Source organism: Eumetopias jubatus, unplaced genomic scaffold (genome assembly GCF_037043125.1).
Source record: "Eumetopias jubatus isolate StellerSeaLion01/CBP00866 unplaced genomic scaffold, mEumJub1_p1.0 scaffold_9, whole genome shotgun sequence".
In the NCBI taxonomy this organism is placed as follows: Eukaryota; Metazoa; Chordata; class Mammalia; order Carnivora; family Otariidae; genus Eumetopias; species Eumetopias jubatus.
In genome coordinates this window covers 109,019,553-109,040,959 of record NW_028274815.1, presented here as the reverse complement: position 1 = coordinate 109,040,959, position 21,407 = coordinate 109,019,553, and the positions used below count along the sequence as shown (strand labels likewise).

The window sequence follows — 21,407 nt, the reverse complement described above, 5'->3', positions numbered from 1 at the left end:
AGGGTTTTATTAAGTCTGCCAGACCTCTCAGAATCACAGAGGCAGAACCAACTTACATTTCCTGACTCCTAAGGATGAGCGCAGAGAGAAGGGTCAGAGGAATTCAGTAGACAGCCCAAGAGGGAGACCTGAGAACACCCTGCACAGGACTGGTCCAGTAACAGCCATGCTGGCCTGAAGCTGGTGTGACTTTAAGGTTCTGACCACCATTTCTGGCTTGGTGCTGGAAATTCCACAAATTGAAATACATATTTTGGAATGAGACCAAATTTCAAAAATTCCTATGAAGAGTGCCATAGAGAGAAGGTTTTTTAATGGGAAGAGGACAAAGAGGCTGTGGGCATCAAGGAAATCAGAGGTGTAGGGAAGTTGCTACAAGAGAAGGGAAGAACCCAACAGGACAGGATGCAGGTCCTACCATCTCTGCTACCCACTGCTTGGCACAAGTGCTGGAGGAAGGGAGGGCCATACAACCCAAGTGCTTCTACCAGGTACCCCCATTCACAACCCTCAACAGTGACCCACAGATTCCCTCCTGCTTCTGGTCTTGGAGGAACTCCAAAACTCATCTGATCTTTTGCCTTCGTTCTCTCTTAGGGGCTGTGAATTTTCTCCTTCACTCTGAACCCAACTGCTATTATCTTTTGGGAATTCCTCATGGTTTCTGGTCCAGTTGGAACATTCCCTCTTATACTACAGCACTCATATCTGTAAACAATGTGGAAGCATTTTTCAATCTTATATTACATGTATATCATTTTGAACATGCTGAACTTGGAAGGTACACTCAGGAAACAGCTTCAACCTTCTTTCACAACTGCCTTCAAGCATGCTCTGTCAAATCTCCTTTCCTGATCCTTGAACACACTCTCAGGCAGGAACGACAGCTTTTCATTAACTCTGTTACAACAGTCCAGACTTCTATTTTTCACCCACTTCAAAGCTCCTCCAGCGCCCAGCTGCTGCCTGACTCAGAACCAGTCATGGAAAAGAGGAAAAGGTGGCTCATTCTTTTGTTCTCCTTTTCTTTCTTTCCTATCATAACCACATCCTCTCCCCGCCCCTTCCACCCAGGTCCTTCTGGTTTGGAACAAGGCGGAAGATCAAAGAAGACTTGAGAAGGGGTCAGAGGTCACCAGTGTCCTCTGTAGTTCTCCAGGGTACCTCCGGATGCTGGCTGGTCCTTTCACAAGAGACCTTTCTTGATTCTTTAGAGTCCTTCATGGTAACCTCCTCACTCCACCAATCCCTGACAGACGTGATGCTCCCTGTCTGACCTTTCACAACACCCCTCAGCTACCATCATCAGTACATCCCTGGGTTCCTTTGCTCCATCAAGCAGGGGACTTTTTTTTTTTGTAAATCTTTGCATTCTTTTTCTTTTCTTTTATTATTATGTTATGTTAGTCACCATACATTACATCATTAGTTTTTGATGTAGTGTTCCATGATTCATTATTTGCGTATAACACCCAGCGCTCCATGAAGAACGTGCCCTCTTTAATACCCATCACCAGGCTAACCCATCCCCCCACCCCCCCTCCCCTCTAGAACCCTCAGATTGTTTTTCAGAGTCCATCGTCTCTCATGGTTCATCTCCTCCTCTGATTTCCCCCCCTTCATTCTTCCCCTCCAAGCAGGGGCCTTTTTTGGGTGACTCAAGACCAGTAACATTCCATGCAGTCCACTTGGCCCAGGGCAGATCTCTAGATACACAGATGCTCCAGCCACTGTCCTTCTCCCCAGTTTGCAAGCTGCTTCAGCTGACTTCCCACTGCCTCAATCTTCATTTAACTCTTGAACTCTCAAATAAAATTGCCCTATTGTCTCCTTCCCACTCTCCTCTAGCAGCATTATAGGAAGTCTTTGGGTGTTTGCAGCTCAGCAAGCATCCAGCCAGGAAATGAGATGTCAGTCTCCCATCATACAAACAACCCCACTTTTTGTGAACTGTTCTCAAGGGGTCTCTCACTTGGCTGAGGTAGGAAGCACCATCATGAAACAGTGCAGGGCTCCCTATCAAATAGATTCTTTTTCCAACCAGTCCCCTTTACATTTCTAGTTCTGACAGCCACTGTGCCAGTTCACAGTGCCTAGGTTAGTGAGTCTTGGAGAGATGTGCCTGACTCCTCTCTTTGGAACGTGTGGGCACTTAAAACCCATGTTCTCTAGTTCTGAGGCTTCAGCCAAAAGTCGGACATAAGAAAATTTCTACTTAACAGCCTGTAATAGGTTTGTGAATATATGTGTCATCATTCAATTTCCTCCAGAAGCCGACCCTGAGACAAAAAATCTGACTGGAAATAATTTATTTTGGAGATAATTCTAAGAAACAGAGACAAGGAGTGGAGAAGCAAAACAGGGAAGGAATGGCAGCCCCAAAGAGCTTGCTATCAGGAATGTTCCATTGTGGATCACTAAAGCTTAGTCCCACTGGGAAACTCTCAGATCATCTGTGGAACACATACCTCAGAGGGATCTGGGAATCTGGGGGGAAGTCTCAGCCTTCTGTAGATTTTGCAGGGCAGCAGTTTCCATGGTATTGCCATTTTCCTGACATGCCCTGTTTTCTCACCCTCCTCTGCAGACCTGGAGTCTACCCCACACCACTCCCACCTTCCCTTCCTGACTGGCTGATGAACTCTGCTAGAGTAGATGGAGTATATTTCCTTTCACCATTGATGTTGGGATTGACCATGTAGGTCAAATTTGTTGTAGGCAAATATGCATGTACAACAGTGCTTGACACGTAGTAAGCATTTATATATGTAAATGAAATTAATTAATGAGTTTTGAGAGAAAACCTCAATTCAGTACCTGTATTGCTAGGTGGGTTAGTTTGACCTATATGCCATTCGTTTGTTTGCTTTCTGGTTCTTTGCTCTGTTCTGTATCATTGGAGGGACTCTTCCTTGCAAACCATATTGCTCAGGCTTCCCTGTCAGTCATACCCAGGTATGTTCAGCCAATAAGAGGCACAGGCACTGAAAGAAAAGAGAAGCCAAGAGAGTTCTCCCCCTTTCTCTCCTTGGGAAGAGGAGGCTGCATTGGCAGCAGTGGCTGATTCTCCTCTGTGTTTCCGGCTCTTACCAGACAACCCTTCTTCCATGGCCCCAAATTCCACCTTCCTAGCCCGTGGAATTTCCCACTCTTACCAAGTGGCTCAGGCTTCTGGGCTCCAGTGAGGACACAACATTTCTTTATCCTTCCATTCCCTAGGGGTGTAGCAGCTGCCTGCATTTACTAATCTCTGTGCTTCCTCTTGTTCCCCTATTTGCTCTTTCAGGTTTTCTAATCCCTGTGTATTATTTCCTTTATTAAATTCCTTATAGTGGTTTCATTTTCCTGGCTGGACCCTCATGGATAATCTATTTCAGGAGCCATGTACAAAACCATGCTTTTTTCAAGACCCTGCTTCCTAAAGGAGATCTGTTTTCCTCCTTAATTTTTCTTTGAGAGCATTCCTGACAAATGCTCTTCCTCATGGCTTCTCTTCTTTTCCTAGGATAATAGTATTTTATACTACTGAGATAAGATTACATTCAAAACATTATCAGTAATCAAAAAGCTAAGTCTGCCCAATATTGTAAAGATGTCAGCTGCTCCCAAATTGATCCATAGATTTAAAGCAACTCTTCTAAAAATCCTAACAGGTGTGTCACATGGCAATTGGCAACTGATTCTAAAATTTATATGAAAATGCAAAGGCCAAGAATAACCAATGCCCTCCAGAAGTAAAACAGTATGGAAAGACCTTTTTCACCAGATATCAAGATTTATTAAAAAGCTGTGGTGTAGAGAAAGTGTGGTACTGCTCCAAGGATAAACAAATAGACCAATGAGACAGAATAGATCAGTATTCTGGAAGAGTCTAGAAACATACCTATGCACATATGAACTCTAGGATTGTTTTTTTATTTTTTTTCAGTGACACTACACAGTAGGCGAGAAAGGATGGTCACTTCAATAAAAAATTCTCAGGACAATGAAGTGGCAGTGTGGTAAAAAGTGACTGTACCCTTAACTCATGCCAGGTTTATTCTAAGCTCCAGTTCCTAAGGAAAATATTGGTTTTCCTCTGTCATCCTGCTTTGAAATAATTCCCTGGAAATGCTCCTTCCAAAAGCTTTTTTTTCCCCCCTGGTATATGGAGATCTAAGTACGAGAGGCAAAATAATAAAAAGTTTGTAAAATAATGAGAATGAAGAAAGGTCTGTCTGTATATAGGAACTGGCTGTGGGTCAATTCACAATAATGAAAAGACTTTTCTTGATGAGTAATAAACACAGCCCAAGTCCTGTCTGCGAAGCCACGAGATGACATTAACATTTTTAACCCTGTGCTTTACAAGAGAGCAAGACAAAAGGGAAATTGCTGAAACATTGGAATGTAAATGCTCCTGGAAGGTGCCAATTTCTAAGTACTATTGGCAATCAGTGTATTTTAAACAGCAGTTGGAACCGCAAATATAGTTCAAGAATTTCCCCCAGATCAGCACCCAAGGAAGGGCCGGCCTTCCCTTAACATCTTCTTTTCTGTACCCACTTCTTTCCAGAGGTTTTATACAGATTCTCTTGTGCCAAGAACGTTCTTTTCTGTTTGTTTTAAAATAATATCAGATTTTAGAAAAATCCAAAATAGTATTAAAAATTCCCATATACCTTTCACCCCAGTTTCCCAAATGTTGCCCTGTTTGCTTTAATATTCCCTCTTTTCCTCTCTCTAACTCTATCTCTATTTTCTTCTAAAACATTTGGGGGTAAGTTGTACATATGACACCCTTTTATCTCTAGCTACTTCAACGTGCATTTCCTAAAAACAAAGATATTCTCTTACATAATCACAGTACAATTCTCAAGGTCGGGAAATTGACATTGATACAATATTTATTATGTAATCTACAGATCTTGTTCAAATTTTACCAGTTGTCCCACTGATATCCTTTTCAAGACTATTCTTTTAAATATTCTGTGGCCATGGTCTTGGTGAAATAATTCCCAGCCTCTTTAAAAAGATGTAGTGCATGCATAAGGATTTGAGCCTCATTGATTTTCAGGAAAAAGACACTGAAACTTCTGTTTAGCTGTGCATGAAGATATCTGCCTTTCCTAAAAAAGACCCCAAATGAAGTTTCACTCTATTCCCCAAAACCTATGTTATGAGAGAAGGTTCTGGATGGTTTCTCTTTGGTGTAGAGACTTGCCTGCTTTTTTTTCCTGATTCCTCATCAGACTGAGAGAACTCACGTTAAAAATATCCTGGAAGATGTTTTCACCTTCCTCTCACACATAACGAAATATCTTCCTATTTCAATTTTAAAGCAAGACAGGATGCACAGTGCTTATGTGATGTACTAGATTCTACAAGCAGGTTATTCCATTACCTGACACTAGGGCTCTGTTATAAAGGAGTAATTAAAGGCCAAAGGGTAACAACCTAAATAAATGCCTATCACAAAGCGGACTGGTTAAATAAATTCTAGTTAATACAGTCAGTGTAATAACAGAGCAGCCATTCAAAAGAAGATACAGCTATGTATGTTTCAAAATAAATTAAGCCTAAACAACAGAAAGTGGTTAAGTAGTATAGACTCTGCAAAGGGTAATTAGAGAACTTGAGGAAATAGAAGTAGAAGGGAGACATTTATAGTAAACCCTTTTGTACCATCTGGCTTAAAAATTGTTTACCACGTGTATATGTTGTGTTCAGAGAGAGAAAGAAAATCTCGAATAGTACATAGGTAGGTAGGTAGGTAGACGAATTTAAGACTAAAAATTTGAAGGAACAGCAGACTCCATATTCTCCAGCTGCACCTTTTATTTTTAAAGCCATCATTGCTTTTTCCATGTCCCCCCACCGTTTAGTCCTCTTTAGTTAGAAGGAGTCTTATTCTCGGCTAGATAGTGAAGACACAAACCAGCCTTAGTCCTAGATGTACTTTCAACAAAACCGCACACAATACGCAACCTCCAACACACGTTTTCAGGTTTGGAGGTGGGGTGGAGTGAGATGAGGAACAAGCTTTGGGCAATCTAAGAGGGGCCTCCGTCTCTCCCCTAGCGTTAGATTTGCACTACCTTCCCTCACCCCTTCATTCCTACGTCCGCCTTACTGCCCACTCCTGCTCCAGACCCCAAGCACCCAGGAGACTGGACTCGCTTAAATTTCCTCCTACCTGCGCCGCGGCCCGGGGGCGGGGGTGGGGTGGGGAAGGGGGGGACTCGTGACGTCAGGGCTGAGCGAGGGGGCGCCGCCTCCTGGGTTCCCTCCCCTCCTGGCCCTGCGGCCCGGCTTGCCCTTTAAAAGAGCGGGGCCTGCGCCAACCGCGCCACACCGCGGGGACCTGGACACACAGCTGCTTTCCCGGAGCATCTTTATCTCGCCTTCTGCCCGCATCTCACTCACCTGTCCAGCCGCCATCCTCTTCTCCGTGCAGATTCGGCCGAGCGGAGCCATGCAGCCGGCGGTGTTTCTCGGCCTCCTAGGAGCGGCGGTGGTGGCCGGTGAGTGGGCTCGGCCGGCTGTTCAGCACCGCGGACAGCGCTGGCCTCGGTGCTCCTGGCCGCTGGGGAACCTTGGCTTGTAGATACTGGGGGAGAGGAAGGGTTGAGTGGAAGGTTTCTCCTTCTTGCTTGAGATTCTTAATTTCTGAAACTCCCTGCTTCATCGTCTGACTTGGAAAAAGCCAGAGGGCTTCCTAGCCCAACCAGAAGAGTCTCAGTCTTTTCATATCTGAGTTTTCCTGTAGAGAAAAACGTGCCTGCGCCTCCAAGGAAACCCCACATTTTGTGCTCACTTCTAAAATGTCATGCTCTCTCTACCTATCTAGAGAGATGCTGCTAAAATCTTAATATGTAACTGGAATTAAGTATTCGTTTGGTTTTTTTAAAGCCAGAGAACTATGGAGACACAAGAGTACATGTATTATGATATTAGTTGGCACCTGCATAATTTCCTTTATTATCATTATTATTTAAACATGATGAGATGAAAATAAGTCTTATATGTATATAAGATATCATATCTTTTTCTTAACATGTTCCTCTATATGTGTGTCTTTACGTATATGTATGTAATTTTTTTTTGTATTTTATAGTTCCATTTCTGGGGAGAGGTAATTTCATACCCAAATTCATCCATTTTTAAGTTATGAATGGAAACTGCAGTAGATATTTTGACTTTTGTACTCCAGGAAAATAACAATTATAAAACAACCACAAAGATATCCTTGAAGAAGTAAAAACAAAACAAAACAAACAAACAAAAAAACCAAACATCATTTTAGTCAATTTGGGAGAATGAAATTTTAAGTAGTAGATATTTAACAGTGTCTCTTTATGTGTGGAAGACTGTAGGATTAATCTTTCAAACTACTATGAATCTTGAAGAAATGGTCTCTGGAGATTTGGAAAAGTGTGTGTGTGTGTGTGTGTGTGTGTGTGTGTGTGTGTGTGTTGAAGTAAAATCACTAGACCATTGGGAAGTAAATATGATACCACCAGATTGAACTGGAGGTTTTGTTACTGTTTTAATAACCTCATAGGATATTGTTCTTATCTGAGATTGAGATTCCTAACTGGAATTGAGGTACTGCCAACCATGAATATCAAGTTTTCATTGACAGCAATTGCTGGATCCCAAATATAAAGATACAAAAAGAAAACCAATGGTAATTTATTTTATTGCAAGCTACCCACATTCAGAATTTTCTAACATTTTTTTAAAAGATCTTATTTATTTATTTGACAGAGAGAGACACAGCAGGAGAGGGAATACAAGCAGGGGGAGTGGGAGAGGGAGAAGCAGGCCTCCTGCGGAGCAGGGAGCCCGACTCAGGGCTCGATCCCAGGACCCTGGGATCATGACCTGAGCCGAAGGCAGACACTTAACGACTGAGCCACCCAGAGGCTCCCAGAATTTTCTAACATTCTTGTCACTCTTCTAAATTGCCCATAAATGTTCTTAATTTAAAAGAAAACTAAATGAATATTTAGAGTCTTTTCCAGTCAAAAATATTTTCAGAAAGAAACTGCTTAAAATGCTACATAGCTATGCTATACATTGTGCTTTAGACTACAAAACAGTATCATTTGTGAGACTTATTTTACTATAGTGGTAAAATATTTATAGCTCCTTTATGCAAGAGAATATTTTAAGAAGGGTTCATATTTTAATATTGGCTAAATTAGAGACATTATTTTTTGAGACATTATAGTCTTTAAAAAATTATTAAGCTATAATTCACACACCATAAAATGCACACTAAGTGCATAATTTAGTATATTCACAGATTCTGTAATCATTATCAAATGTCAGAAGTTTTCCGTTACCCCAGAAAGAAACACCTATGCCTGTTAGCAGTCATTTCCCATTCCCACCCTCCACAAATGCCTGGAAATGAAACATGGTAGCTTTCAAGCAAAGTTTGCTATTTAGCAAAATCACAGGCTGAAGAAAACCTCAGGAAAACATCTGGTTCATTTCCTACCCTTAAGAGCTTCTGAAGGGAGATCCATACCTTTCTACAGTAGCTACTGGGCACTCTGAAAAATTAGTATGAGTGAAGTAGCTCTGTGATATCCATATTATACTGGGTAAAATAGTTTCTGCATTCAGATGAGTAAACTTTTTAAACTATAGCTGCATTTTTATTCTAGAATCAAATCTTAGTTTGATAGTCTTGTGATATATAATATTCTGGAAGTTTTTCTCAGGTTTATCATACAATATAATTTGAAGATTTTCTACCATCTGACTATTTCACTTTTATCATAATCTTTGGGTTTTCTTTGGTGCCCTCTGAATCTTAATTTATACAAAAATAAGTTAAGCTACTTTAGGGGAATCAACGTGTCTTTGGTTATTACTTTGCTGTCACAGATTCTATTGGAAGAAATACAGGGGAACTTCGGTGTCTCACTAAGATGCGTAATGCACTTTTATAAGGAGACCTCAGCTCCTTTCCATCAAAAACAGGTCTGAAGAGCGTCAGTCAGAGAAACAGGACTGTCCTGCAATAACAAACATGAGCTATAAATTGTTTAGAGTGATAAAGAAAATATTTCTTGGAACGCCTGGGTGGCTCAGTCGGTTAAGCATCTGCCTTCTGCTCAGGTCATGACCCCAGAGTCCTGGGATTGAGTCCCACATCAGGCTCCTCTCTTGCTCCTCTGTCTGCCACTTCCCCTGCTTGTGCTTGTGTGCTCTCTCTCTTTCTGACAAATAAATAAAAAAAAAGTTTAAAAATTAAAAAAAAAGAAATCTCCGCCCAGATCTGATAACTGTTAATAGTTAGGCAATGTCAGTAGTTAATAAAAGTACCTACTTTACATTTGTGGGGGGGGGGGTAAGTTATTAGCAAGAAACTGCATTACAAAGGTTTTAGTAAAGCTAGATTTTAAAAAGGCACCTTCTAGCTTATTAGAGGAGTAATTCTCTCAGTTATTTCTTTCCACAGAATTTTACAGATTCAGGTGCAAAGAATAAGTGCCAGAGTGGGAATGTTTCCAAATAATAGCCATTTGGGGGATAAAATAATGGCCCAGCATACTGGACCCTGGGTGCCAAAGGCAGGCCATCTGGGTCTTGTTTGAACTAAATTTCAGGAAGATCGTGGGGTCTTCTTACCTTGTTAACCACTTCTCAAACAGTTTACACATGATTTCATCATGCTGGATAGCTTTGGGCTTCTTGAAACAATTGAAGTAGATCCCAGGCCATGCTTTAAAAAGGAAAATTCAGTAAGGTGAATACATGAAATAGGTGTTTTATTTCAAGATTGAGCCCTATGATCTGTAATTGGTTAGAGGCAGGCAGTTAAGAAGGCTTGGAGAGCAAATATTTTGTGAGGAGAGGTCAGGTTGCTGGTTAAAAATAAACTGCATTTGAGTAGCTTTCATCTCTGATGTCTGAGAGTTTTGCTCTTGCTCCAGCTAGCTCTTCTCTTGCTCAGGGATCTAGAAGAATTTTCTGCACTGAGCTTCTTCAGCTATAATAGCAATTGTCTACTTCAGGGAATGCCAGGAGAACTGTGGAGATGGGCCTACATGTAAATGCTTTAGCTTCTCCAATGGAAAGGGCTTAGACAGAACAAAGTCAACGTGAAAGATGAAAGAATCAAAGCAGCTTTGAAAGAAAAAAATGGCTTTGGAAAATTAAAAGCACCTGAAACATCTCCTAAGAAGACAAAGGCATTTGAATTGCTGGTTTAAAACAAGCAGAGCCTCGTGAAATTTAATTTGAATAAATTAAAATTTATTCTTTTAAAATACCCTCATTAGCCAGCTGTTAAACACCATTTGTACATGATATTACAGACTTGATGCTGTACTAGTAGAATGAGATCACTCCCCTGCTCTTTACACATGGCTGCAGACAATGTGGGGAAAGGGAAATGCAACTCTGTTAGAGATGCATAAGCAACCTTGTTCAGGCAAAGGACTGGGGGTAAAAATGAGGTTAAGTGATATAAGATAATCACAATCATGTCTTCAAAAATAAAGTGAGTTTTGGGAGGGATATTTTCTTGGGGACAGGAATAGGTAGAGGGAATCACAAATCTTTACCCATTTTGGGTAGGCAGAAGAGTTGAGGAAGGTACCCTGGTTTCATTTAAACTAGGTTTTAAACTTTTTATTTACATTTAGAAAACTGCACAGATCATAGTATACAGCTTAATGAATTTTTCACTCATTGAGCACATCTGTGTAATCAGTACCCTGATCAAGAAACAACGTTGCCAGGGCACCTGGGTGGATCAGTTGGTTGAGGGTCCAACTCTTGGTTTTGGCTCAGGTCATGATCTCAGGGTCATAGGACCCAGCCACACTTTGGGCTCCATGCTTAGCGGGGAGTCTGCTTGAGATTCTCTCCCTCTCCTTCTGCCCCTCCCCCACTTGTTCCCTCTCTCGCTCTCAAATAAATAAATCTTAAAAAAAAAAAAGAAAAAGAAAGAAACTGAACATTGCCAGTATCTCAGAAGCTGTCTTTGTGGTGTGGATTTGAATTACACTGCATATTAGACAGTATTCATTTCCAAATCACGTTTAAGACATTGCTAGGGACAACAGCTGTGTGTGTATGTGTGTGTGTGTGTGTGAGAGAGAGAGAGAGAGAGAGAGAGTGCACTGGGGCAATAATGGCTCCTGGACCAATCTTCTTCAACTATCTCCATTCTGCTCAGCTGTGACTTTGCCCCTCTTTCCATATAACGTGCAGGGGGTGGAGGTGATTTTGTGAGTTTGGGGTCACACAGCTCCCAAAAATCAACTAAAGTCTTCCCATTTATTTTTCTCCTTCAAAGCAGTCAGTTCTGTGCCAGTGGATAACAGGAACCACAATGAAGAAATGGTAAGTTGAATTGGAAGTCTAGAATCTAGACTTTTATCTAGACTCTAGGTTCTCCCACTCCTTATCATATTAAACCAAACCGAACAAAAACAAATGACAGCAACAGGAAACCTACAACATAGTCTTACAAAGCTAGGTTTTCATCCCTAAGGGGATGGGGGCAGAGACGGGGGCACCCTCCTGCCCTGGGTGCTCATTTCCTTCCTGGACGTCTTTAGTGTCCCGGAGGACAGCTGTCATCACCATTTTCCTTTTCGAACCTACAAGAAATGGGTGTTTATTTCCCTTCTCTTATTTAATCTTGACCCAATGCTGTTTTGCACTGTTCTGTGGAGAAGCCTCTGAGATTTCACTATGGTCCTGTAAATCTGCATTTCTGCCCCAAGGATCCCACACCAGTATAGGCCACAGAGCCAAGCCTCTTGCTACAGCCGCTCTGGGTTGAGTTAGCCCCTCATCCCAGTGACACCAGCTTTTGCCAACGTGCTCTTGGGTTTCCCCCCACCCCCAGGTGACTCGCTGCATCATCGAGGTCCTCTCAAATGCCTTGTCGAAGTCCAACACTCCACCCATCACCCCAGAGTGTCGCCAGGTCCTGAAAAAGAGTAAGTGTCCCACACTGCAGGAGATCTTTGTCCCTCAAGTGATCCTTTCTCCCACTCCCTCCACTACACCTTCCACTTTACCTCCAAATGAAAGGGCGCAGGGGAGGGCATAATGTAATGGGAAGAGTGCAGACTAGACTAGGATCTGGGGAGATAGACGATAATGGCTTCTAGTCTCACTCTGCCACTTCATAGCTGTGTGGCCACGGGGAAGGACCTCTTGCCTTTCTGCGCTTGTTTTCTCAAAGTAAAACGAGGGAGTTGGACTCAATGACAGCCTTTGAGATAGCTATCAGTTCTTAAATTCCTTAGTTCCAGAGTTTGGATTTTTAGAACAGGCTTTCACTTGGGTGGAGGGAAGTGTGGGGAGTGCTCTTTTGTGATTAGGTTGCAGGAGTTAAGTGTTCTGGGAATGCTGGAAGATGAAAGGATAGGAGATCTTAAAATTACTCTTTGCCTTCTGCTCTTCTGACAGTGAGAAGTTAGAAGCTTGAAGGATGACTTGGAAACTTCTGGCCTCTTTACATGACAGATTATTCAGGCCATTGTATTTATTTATTAAAGATTTTATTTATTTACTTGACAGAGAGAGACACAGCGAGAGCAGGAACACATGCAGGGGGAGTGGGAGAGGGAGAAGCAGGCTTCTTGCCGAGCAGGGAGACTGATGCGGGGGCTCGATTCCCAGGACCCTGGGATCATGACCTGAGCCGAAGGCAGACGCTTAACAACAGAGCCCCCCAGGCGCCCCTGTTCAGGCCATTTTAATTTAGAGCTGATTAGAATGGGAGGTACTACCAAATGGTGGCGAACAGGAAGGGGGAGGGTACAAGAGGAGCAGCCGGTGAGTCAGAGCAGTGATCTTCTGAATCTAAAGTGGGATGTGTTCTCTATACAATCAACTTCTGTTGAAGATAAAATTTGAACAGAAATGCAAGCAATATCCACTGGGAGTTGACATTGAAAGATGAGTTTTTCCAAAAACTACGCCGTCTCTCTTATGCATGAAGTTAACCTGATTCAGTCAAATCCAAAAACCACTGTTCTCTTCAACAACTTCTCTGCTTTTAAAATTTTTAGTTAGGCTGGGAATAGTGGATTTGTTTTTCCCGTCACCTCCAAAATCTCCCATTGCAAGATAATACTCTCTTGCTATTGCCGCACATGAGCCCTCATGCATAAAATGGTAAAAACAAGTATTGGCAATTGACCAAAAGAGTAACCTGGCAGGACTCAATCCACCGTTGGGGGCTTCAGGGTAATCACAGATGTGGGGACCTGAGCCTCTACAGGCCCCATGAACAGTGGGAAGAAGCTTCCCTACCAATCCCAGCATACATATGTCTTTCTGAATTTCTCCCCAAACTTCTTTTCCAGCCATTACAGGGAATAAATACAGACAGAATGAGTCTTCAGGCAGAGACTAAAGGCAGCTCCTCTGGGCAAACCTGTCTCACTATCTCCCTTCCCCTTCCCTCGTTTACTGGATGGATGGAGAAGTGTGGGGTCTGCCATACTAGGTCATCAAAGAACTGTGATTGCTTAGGAAGAGCTGCTGATGTAGGGCTCTGCTTGCCTGCCAAGATCAGACTCAGCCTTTAGGTTGTGGCCATAGTGATTCTAGCTTCTGCTTAACACAGACTGTGCCTTGGGGTCTTTTGATGTCTGTTGAGAGAGACCCAGGGAAACTGGTTAAAATCAAACGACTCTTGTCTCTCAGGAAGGACCCTGGTGACACTCTACCCAGAGAACTATACAATGCTGAGATCAGGAGGGTTTAAGAGATCCTCCTGGTTGCAGACTCAGCAGCCAAGGCCCAGACAGACAGCATAGGGCATGAGGCAGGTAAGAAGTGACTCACAAACTGGAGGATATATGTCCCTTTGCGGGGGGAGGGGGGCACATATTTCTCACTTCCAACCCTACTGGTGGAGAAATACAGACTTTGTTATCAGATTTGGATTTTTCAAAAGAAGTTAAAATTTGGATTTGTAAGCAACATCCCCTGGTATTTAAGTATTGCCTCAATTTGAAATGACTAAAAATGCTATTGAGGCCAACCAGAACTCACCTCTGGGTTACCACTTTGTGGCTTCTGCTCAATTCTAGTTTTCTCTCCTGCGGATGTGTCTTAAACTGATCAGAAGACTGGTGGAGCTTTTCAGCCAGCTGCATGGATGAAATCTCCCTCCTGCCCCTAGCCCATCTCCATTTCCACTCCCCATTCTGTGCAGTGTCTGTGGAGCAAGCACACACTTGTTGAGTGAATGAGCACTTAGGGGAATAGAGGAGAATCATTGTTTTATAGCTTGAAGAGACCTTAGGGAATACATAGCCCAGCTTCTTAATAGATAAAAGAATCTGTTTGTCCAGGTTAATCTGGTCATCCTTGCAACAGAGACTTAAGGATAGAAGGTACATTTCCCCCTTTTTTACTTGAAAGTAAGGATGAGCTTCACACCTTGGTTTATCAGATTGACAATGACTATGTGCTGCTAATCAACAGTCCTCCTCTGATCTCACCTGCGGGGACTTAAAGCTAAATTTAGGAGGAAGTTCTAAGACTAAGGCACAAGCTGCTACAGGGAGCACAGACTTAACTGGGAAAAAATAAATATTCTGTTCCTGACCAGTAGGCAGTAGGAAAGGGGTGACACAGCCCCCACCCTGGAAAGCTGAGATCTTGTCTGATTAGGGCTATGTCAACTCACTCTCAGAATGATGGCAGTATCCCCCCAAAGCCTCCTTGCTCACCTGTGCCTACCTGGACGGCCCCACCTGCTTCAATACTGCACTGGCTCTTAAAAGACAAAATCATTGGAGAGGGACCAGCTCTCAGGTGTCTCGGTATGAAAGGTCAGAGACATTTCAGTTGATTCACAAAACATGACGATGTTATCATGCCAGGCTACACTTTAAGGAGAGAGGTACCGACCATCCACTATTTTATGGACATTTTTACAATGACCAATTTTTTTCATTTTGCAAATGTTCAGTTCAAAATGACTCATCAGTGCCATTCAGTAGAAATATATTGTGAACCACAAATATAACTTCAAATTTCTTAGTGGCCACATTAAAAAAGTAAAAAGAGAGAGGAGAAATTAATTTTAATAATATATTTTATTTTTATTCAGTGTATTTTATTCAATATATACTATTTACACATCCAATAGATTTATTTATGTATTTATTTATAAAGTTTATCTTTTTTTTTTTAAGTAATCTCTACATCCAATATGGGGCTTGAACTCACAACCCCAAGATCAAGAGTCGCGTGCTCCTCTGACTGAGCCAGTCACGTGCCCCCACACCCAAAATATTTATAATATATATTATCCATTACACCCAAAATATTTCAATATATAATCAATATAAGAAATTGAGATATTTTGCATTTTTTTTTCATACAAAGTCTTCAAAATCTGGTGGGTATCTTAGACTTATAGCTCATCTCAGTTTGGACCAGCCACATTTCAAGTGGCTCCCACAACAGACAGTGCAGATCTGGACCCAGAGCTATGAGAGGCCTTGGCTTCAGGAATTCTGTCTGAACTCAGTGACGTAAGTTGAAATCCAAGCCCTTCCAGCTAACAATCAGACAATGCTAGCTGCATATCTCCTTTCATGAAATGCCCTTGAATTAAGGAGGATTTAGTAAAGGAGCTATTGACATTTGGAAAAGATAGGAGAGGACACATTCAATTAAAATATCAGTTATACCATTTACTGTTGACTAATGAAACACAAAAATAACTCAGTATACTGATCTTCATCTTCAACATCTGAGGATATGTTGGGCAGATGGGATCTGAGTGATGGAAGAAATGGTTCTTTCTACTGCTGGGCAGTTTTCTCAGGGAAGAAATATACACCCTTCTTATCACCGGTTACTAAGTTGTATTGCCACTTATTGCTACATTGAGTCTACACAGCTGACTGGATTAAAAAGGCTGATAAACTAATAATTTAAAATTTTAAATCCTCCTTTGAATCCTGATACTTCCCATTTTGGCTATTTAACTTTATTTAGCTGGATTCTAGTTAGAGGTATTTACATAATGCTAATTTTTTAATCCTTACTTAGAGCAAATGTGGAAAGAAGGGTCCCTAATTGTACCTCTCTGAGTCTCAATGTCTTTGCAAAAAGGGGAGATTGAATTAGATGAATTCTAAGGTTTCTTCTGGTTCTAAATTCCAGCATTTCACAAATCTCTATTTGGATTTTAATTTGATCATTAATAGTACCAATGAGAGGGGCATCTGGGTGGCTCAGTCGGTTAAGCATCTGCCTTCGGCTCAGGTCATGATCCCAGGGTCCTGGGATCGAGCCCCACTTCGGGCTCCCTGCTCAGCGGGGAGTCTGCTTCTCCCTCTCCCTTTGCCCCTCCCCCCTGCTGTGCGCTCTCTCATTCTAATAAATAAAATCTTTAAAAGAAAATAGTACCAATGAGAAATGCTGGCTGGGTGTTATGAAAAAAGTAAAAATAGAGTTTATTATTAGAGTTAAACACAGCCAAGGAGCTTTCATACTATTTTCTTTTAAAAGGAATCTGAGTATACTTTTTATTAACTTAAAAAATTATCCAAGTAATTTTTCGGGTCCTTTGGTTTTGTTGTATCACTGAGGCTGGTGTTTGTTGAACCCCAAGCAATACTGAAGTTACACTTATGCTTCTTTATTTCCATTATAGGTAGAAAAGAGGTCAAAGATGAAGAGAAAAGTGAAAATGAAAACACACGGTTTGAAGTAAGATTAAGAGACCCAGCTGATGCCTCAGAAGCCCACAGGCCTTCTGGTAGGGAGGAAGTCCCAGGAGAGGAGGACACCCAAGGCCCGACAGTGGCAGACACAGAGGGAGGGGGGCACAGCCGAGAAGGAGCAAGTGAACCCCAAGGAGACCTCTACTCCTCTGACAGCCAAGTCTCCAAAGAAGCAAAGACACGCCATTTTGAGAAAACTGAGGAAGAGGACAGGAAGGAAGAGGAGGGGGAGAAATATCAGAAAAGGGAGCGTGGGAGAGATGGCAGTGAAGAGAAAAACCTGGAAGAGCTAGAAGAGACACAAAATGCCTTTCTCAACAAAAGAAACCAGGCTACAGCTAAGAAAAAAGAGGAGTTAAAGGCCAGATATGGTCTGCACTCTGCTGGGCGCCCCCAGGAGAAGACACACAGCCGGGAGAGGAGCAGCCAGGAGAGTGGAGAGGATATAAGAAGCCAGGAGAAACACGCTCAAGAGTCTAAAAGCCAAGTTGGGAGTCAGGAAGAATCTGAGGAAAGTGAGGAAGATGCTGACCGTGAGGTGGACAAACGACGTTGGAAGCCAAGACACCACCATGGGAGGACCAGGCCTGACAGGTCCTCTCAAGAAGGGAAGCCTCCCTCTGAGGAAAGGGGACACCTCCGTGAGGAATCTGAGGAGTCAAATGTGGGCATGGTCGGTTTAGGGGAAAAGAGGGACCACCATACAGCCCACTATAGGGCTTCAGAGGAAGAACCCGAATATGGGGAAGAAGTGAGGAGTTACCAGGCTGTCCGGGCTCCCAAGGACCTGGAGCAGGGACGATATGGGGGCAGAGGAAGTGAGGAGTACAGGGCTCCGAGACCTCCCAGTGAGGAGAGCTGGGAGGAGGACAAGAGAAATCGCCCCAGCTCAGAGCTTGACAACACAGCACAGGGATATAATGAAGAAAGTGAGGAAGAGAGGGGCCATGAAGGGGGGTACCACCACAGAGCCAGGGGAGGGAAACCAGGTGCATATTCCATTCTAGACAACAAAGAAGAAAAACAGTTCTTGGGTGAAGGACACCACCGTGTCCAAGAAAGCCAGATGGACAAGGCAAGGAGGCACTCACAAGGCGAGTGGAAAGAGGACAGAAATTACCTCAACTATGGTGAGGAAAGGGGTGAGGAAGAAGCCCCAGGGAAGTGGCAGCAGCAGGAGGACCTGGAAGATGCTACAGAGAGCAGGGAGGAAGCCAGGCTTCAAGGCAAACAGTATGCTCCCCATTACACCACTGACAAGAGGAAGAGATTAGGGGAGCTGCTCAATCCATACTATGACCCTTCCCAGTGGAAGAGCAGCCATTTTGAGAGAAAAGACAACATGGATGACAATTTTCTTGAGGGGGAAGAGGAAAATGGGCTGACCTTGAATGAGAAGAATTTCTTCCCAGAATATAACTATGACTTGTGGGAGAAAAAGCCCCTCGAGGAGGATGTGAATTGGGGATATGAGAAGAGAAATCTCTCCCCCAAACTGGATCTGAAAAGGCAGTATGACCGAGTGGCTGAACTAGACCAGCTCCTTCACTACAGGAAGAAGTCAGCCGAATTTCCAGACTTCTATGACTCTGAGGAGCAGATGAGCCCACGCCATGCAGCAGAGAATGAAAAGGACAGGGCTGGCCAGGGAGTTCTGACAGAGGAAGAGGTAGAGTGTGGGGCTTTTGTTGAAAATTAAGATGGTCAATGTTAATATCTTCAAGACTCTCTGAAAGTAATGTGGAGAAACTGGTGGGAATTAATTGCCATGAGGATGTACCCCCAGTAAGAGCATGGCGACAACCTCTGGGTTTAAGTTCTGTTGTCCATAACCTTGCCCACTTACCCTACTGCAGTGCTTCTCAACCTCGGCTGTATGTTGGAATCACCTGGAGGGCTTGCGTAATTACTGACGTTTGGGATTCACCCCCAGGGATTCTGTCTATTTGGTGCTGGGTGCTACTTGGGCATCAGGATTTTTCCAAGCTTCCATGTGGTTTCAGTGTTCAGCCAAGGCTGACAACCCCTCTTTTGGTGTCTTCTTGGTCATTTAACTTTTCATCACTATTTCCCAGGGTAAGAAGGAACAGATGATATAGAAATTAGTTGCTTTAATCGATCCTTATCAGCTACTGGACTATAAAAATTAGTTTACATCTCAGATAGTTAACATTATCAGAACTGTACCTGCCTAAACAATGATTTTTTTCCTGATATTGAATTATGTTGGTTGGTGTTTCTCAAACTGGAATGTGCGTCAGAATCTCAAGAGATTCCTAGCCTTCAGAGTTTCTGATTGAGTAGGTCCTGGGTGGGGCCCAAGAATCTGCATTTCTGGTAAGTTCCTTGGTGATGCTGATGCTTCTGGTCAGGGGACCACGCTTTGAGAACCACTGATGTAGGGTGTCTCATATGGCTTCTAACGTATCAAAAATTCCCTCCTGTTCATACTCCCTCAAACCACAATAAAATTAATCGATCTGGGACCTCATGCCTCCACTTTTCTGTATTTTCTAGGAAAAGGAACTTGAGAACCTAGCTGCGATGGATCTGGAGCTACAGAAAATAGCTGAGAAGTTCAGTGGTAACCAAAGGGGCTGATGGCCGTCGGAGCAAAGGGCAGTTTTAAGGAGCAGCCCTCACATTATCTATTTTCCACCGCTTCACTGAAAGAGACCATTTATTTACCCAAAGCAGAAAGTAGAAGTTACTGTTCATTCAATGTTTGACACAATTGGAAATGCTTTAATTTTTGCCAGAATGCTATTGAAAATACGAATAGCATGACTTGTAGCATATCCTTTCTTGCAAAATAGAAATATTAACATGCTTGTGACAATGACTGTGCTGTCATCCTTGAAAAAAATACGTTTGTCTTAGTTTGAAATAATAAAAGATTCATCTGAAACCAAAGTTTCATTTTCTTAGCTTCCTTTGGGCTAACAGGGAGGAGTGTGATTTTCAAATCCATTCTTTAAAGTAAATTTTTAAAAGCACTAGGATTTGTTGGTCTTTGGATGCAGAAGAGGGAAAATAAAAAAAGCAAAACTTTGAAGTAAAAGAACGTCCACGATATAAAGTGAAAGAGTACAGGAAAAGACATCTGTTCCCTCAGGGTAAAGAAAGATGATTAAATAGGCTTGAAGAAACGATTTCAAAAATGACCATAAGACATTTACTTTTTATTTTTTTATTTTATTTTTTTTTAAAGATTTTATTTATTTGAGAGAGAGAGAATGAGAGATAGAGAGCACAAGAGGGAAGAGGGTCAGAACGAGAAGCAGACTCCCCACTAAGCAGGGAGCCCGTCGCGGGACTCGATCCCGGGACTCCAGGATCCTGACCCAAGCCGAAGGCAGTCGACATTTACTTTTTAAATCCTATTATCTGGAAAGCTCTGGGAGTAGCCAGTCATGGGTCATTTTTCAGGGTAAAGGAGGAGAGAGCCTGAATAATGGGAAGAACTCTGGACTGGAAATCGTAACATGTGGGCTGGTCCAGACAGATCCCTGAGTCTTCAGGGCCTGTCTGATTTCTACTGTGTAAGAAGACAGGGCTCTGACTCTTAAGTAGCTGTATGACTTCGGACAAGTTACTTTCCCTCTCTGGACCTCAGGTTCATCAGTAAAATAAGGATACCTGTCTTACTAGGTCGTTACGAGGATGAGGGGAGTATGCAAAACACTTAGAATAGTGCCTGGCATATGGCATGGTGCAGGAAATGTTGGCTGCTACCATTATCAACCCCGCAGCTAGCTTCCTATGGCAAGACAGGTGGAAAATGTCCTCTTCTTTTACCCGTCATCTCATTCCTCACCAATGGTGCCTCCCAAGGGATTGAGCCCCAGGGGCCACAGCAGTGAGCCGCTTGGTAATATACCCTTTCTAGGCTGTCTTTATCTCCCTGTCCCACGTCCTACTGGTAACCTCAACTGGTGTTTCCTGGAATCACCTCCCAAATAAACTGCTTGTCCTCAACTTCTTATTTCAGGGTCGGCTTCTGGGGGACCTCAACCTAAGAAACAATCCAAAGCTAAGCTTGTATTATGGCAAATATATTTAAGGTATTGCCATTATAACCCTTTGTTACCACATCTTGATACAAGTTACTAAGAAATGCTTAACACATTGCAGTAGACGCGTCTCTCCTTTTTCTCTATTGCAGCACAGCAGAGAACAAAATCACTTCCTAATAAAGAGGATTCAAGGGCCCAAGACAAATAGGGATTTACTCACTGGATAAGGGAAGGCAAAACACAGCAATGCACCAAAGGCTAGCCTGACAGGTGACACACACACACACACACACACACACACACACACACACACACACACACACACGGCACTGCTCATGAGAAGCTGCCAGCTGCTGGCAGGTGGAGCACACACACACACACACACACACACACACACACACACACACACACGGCACTGCTCATGAGAAGCTGCCGGCTGCTGGCAGGTGGAGCACACACACACACACACACACACACACACACACGGCACTGCTCATGAGAAGCTGCCGGCTGCTGGCAGGTGGAGCATAGCCCTGCATGGTCCTGGCTTCCTGTTGATGTCCGGTGCGCTAGCACATCCTTTCCGTTTAGTTACACTTCAGGGCAGGGCAATGTGTAGGCACAGATGACCTATCAAGGATACAGGAGACATTCAAGAAATCCCACCTGACCC

At 42.9% G+C, this 21,407-nt stretch overlaps 2 protein-coding genes across 3 annotated transcripts in view; one reads left to right on the top strand and one right to left on the bottom strand.

Annotated features, from left to right (window-relative positions):
- Positions 1-6,437: 6,437 nt before the first annotated feature.
- Positions 6,438-19,591, top strand: CHGB (chromogranin B). 2 transcript variants are annotated; one of them, XM_028112932.2, is made up of 5 exons: positions 6,438-6,503; positions 11,303-11,349; positions 11,861-11,954; positions 16,649-18,387; positions 19,236-19,591. In XM_028112932.2, the coding sequence occupies exons 1-5, from the start codon at positions 6,455-6,457 to the stop codon at positions 19,317-19,319; spliced, it is 2,013 nt and encodes a 670-aa protein (XP_027968733.1). In that variant the 5' UTR covers positions 6,438-6,454; the 3' UTR covers positions 19,320-19,591. The 2 variants fall into 2 exon arrangements, with proteins under 2 accessions (XP_027968733.1, XP_027968732.1); XM_028112931.2 differs by having other exon boundaries at positions 6,442-6,503; positions 11,306-11,349.
- Positions 18,555-21,407, bottom strand: part of TRMT6 (tRNA methyltransferase 6 non-catalytic subunit) — a 23,618-nt gene continuing 20,765 nt past the window's right edge. Inside the window, exon 10 of the mRNA XM_088026706.1 lies at positions 18,555-18,782. The gene's annotated coding sequence lies outside the window, so the exon portion shown is untranslated. The remainder of the gene's footprint in view (positions 18,783-21,407) is intronic.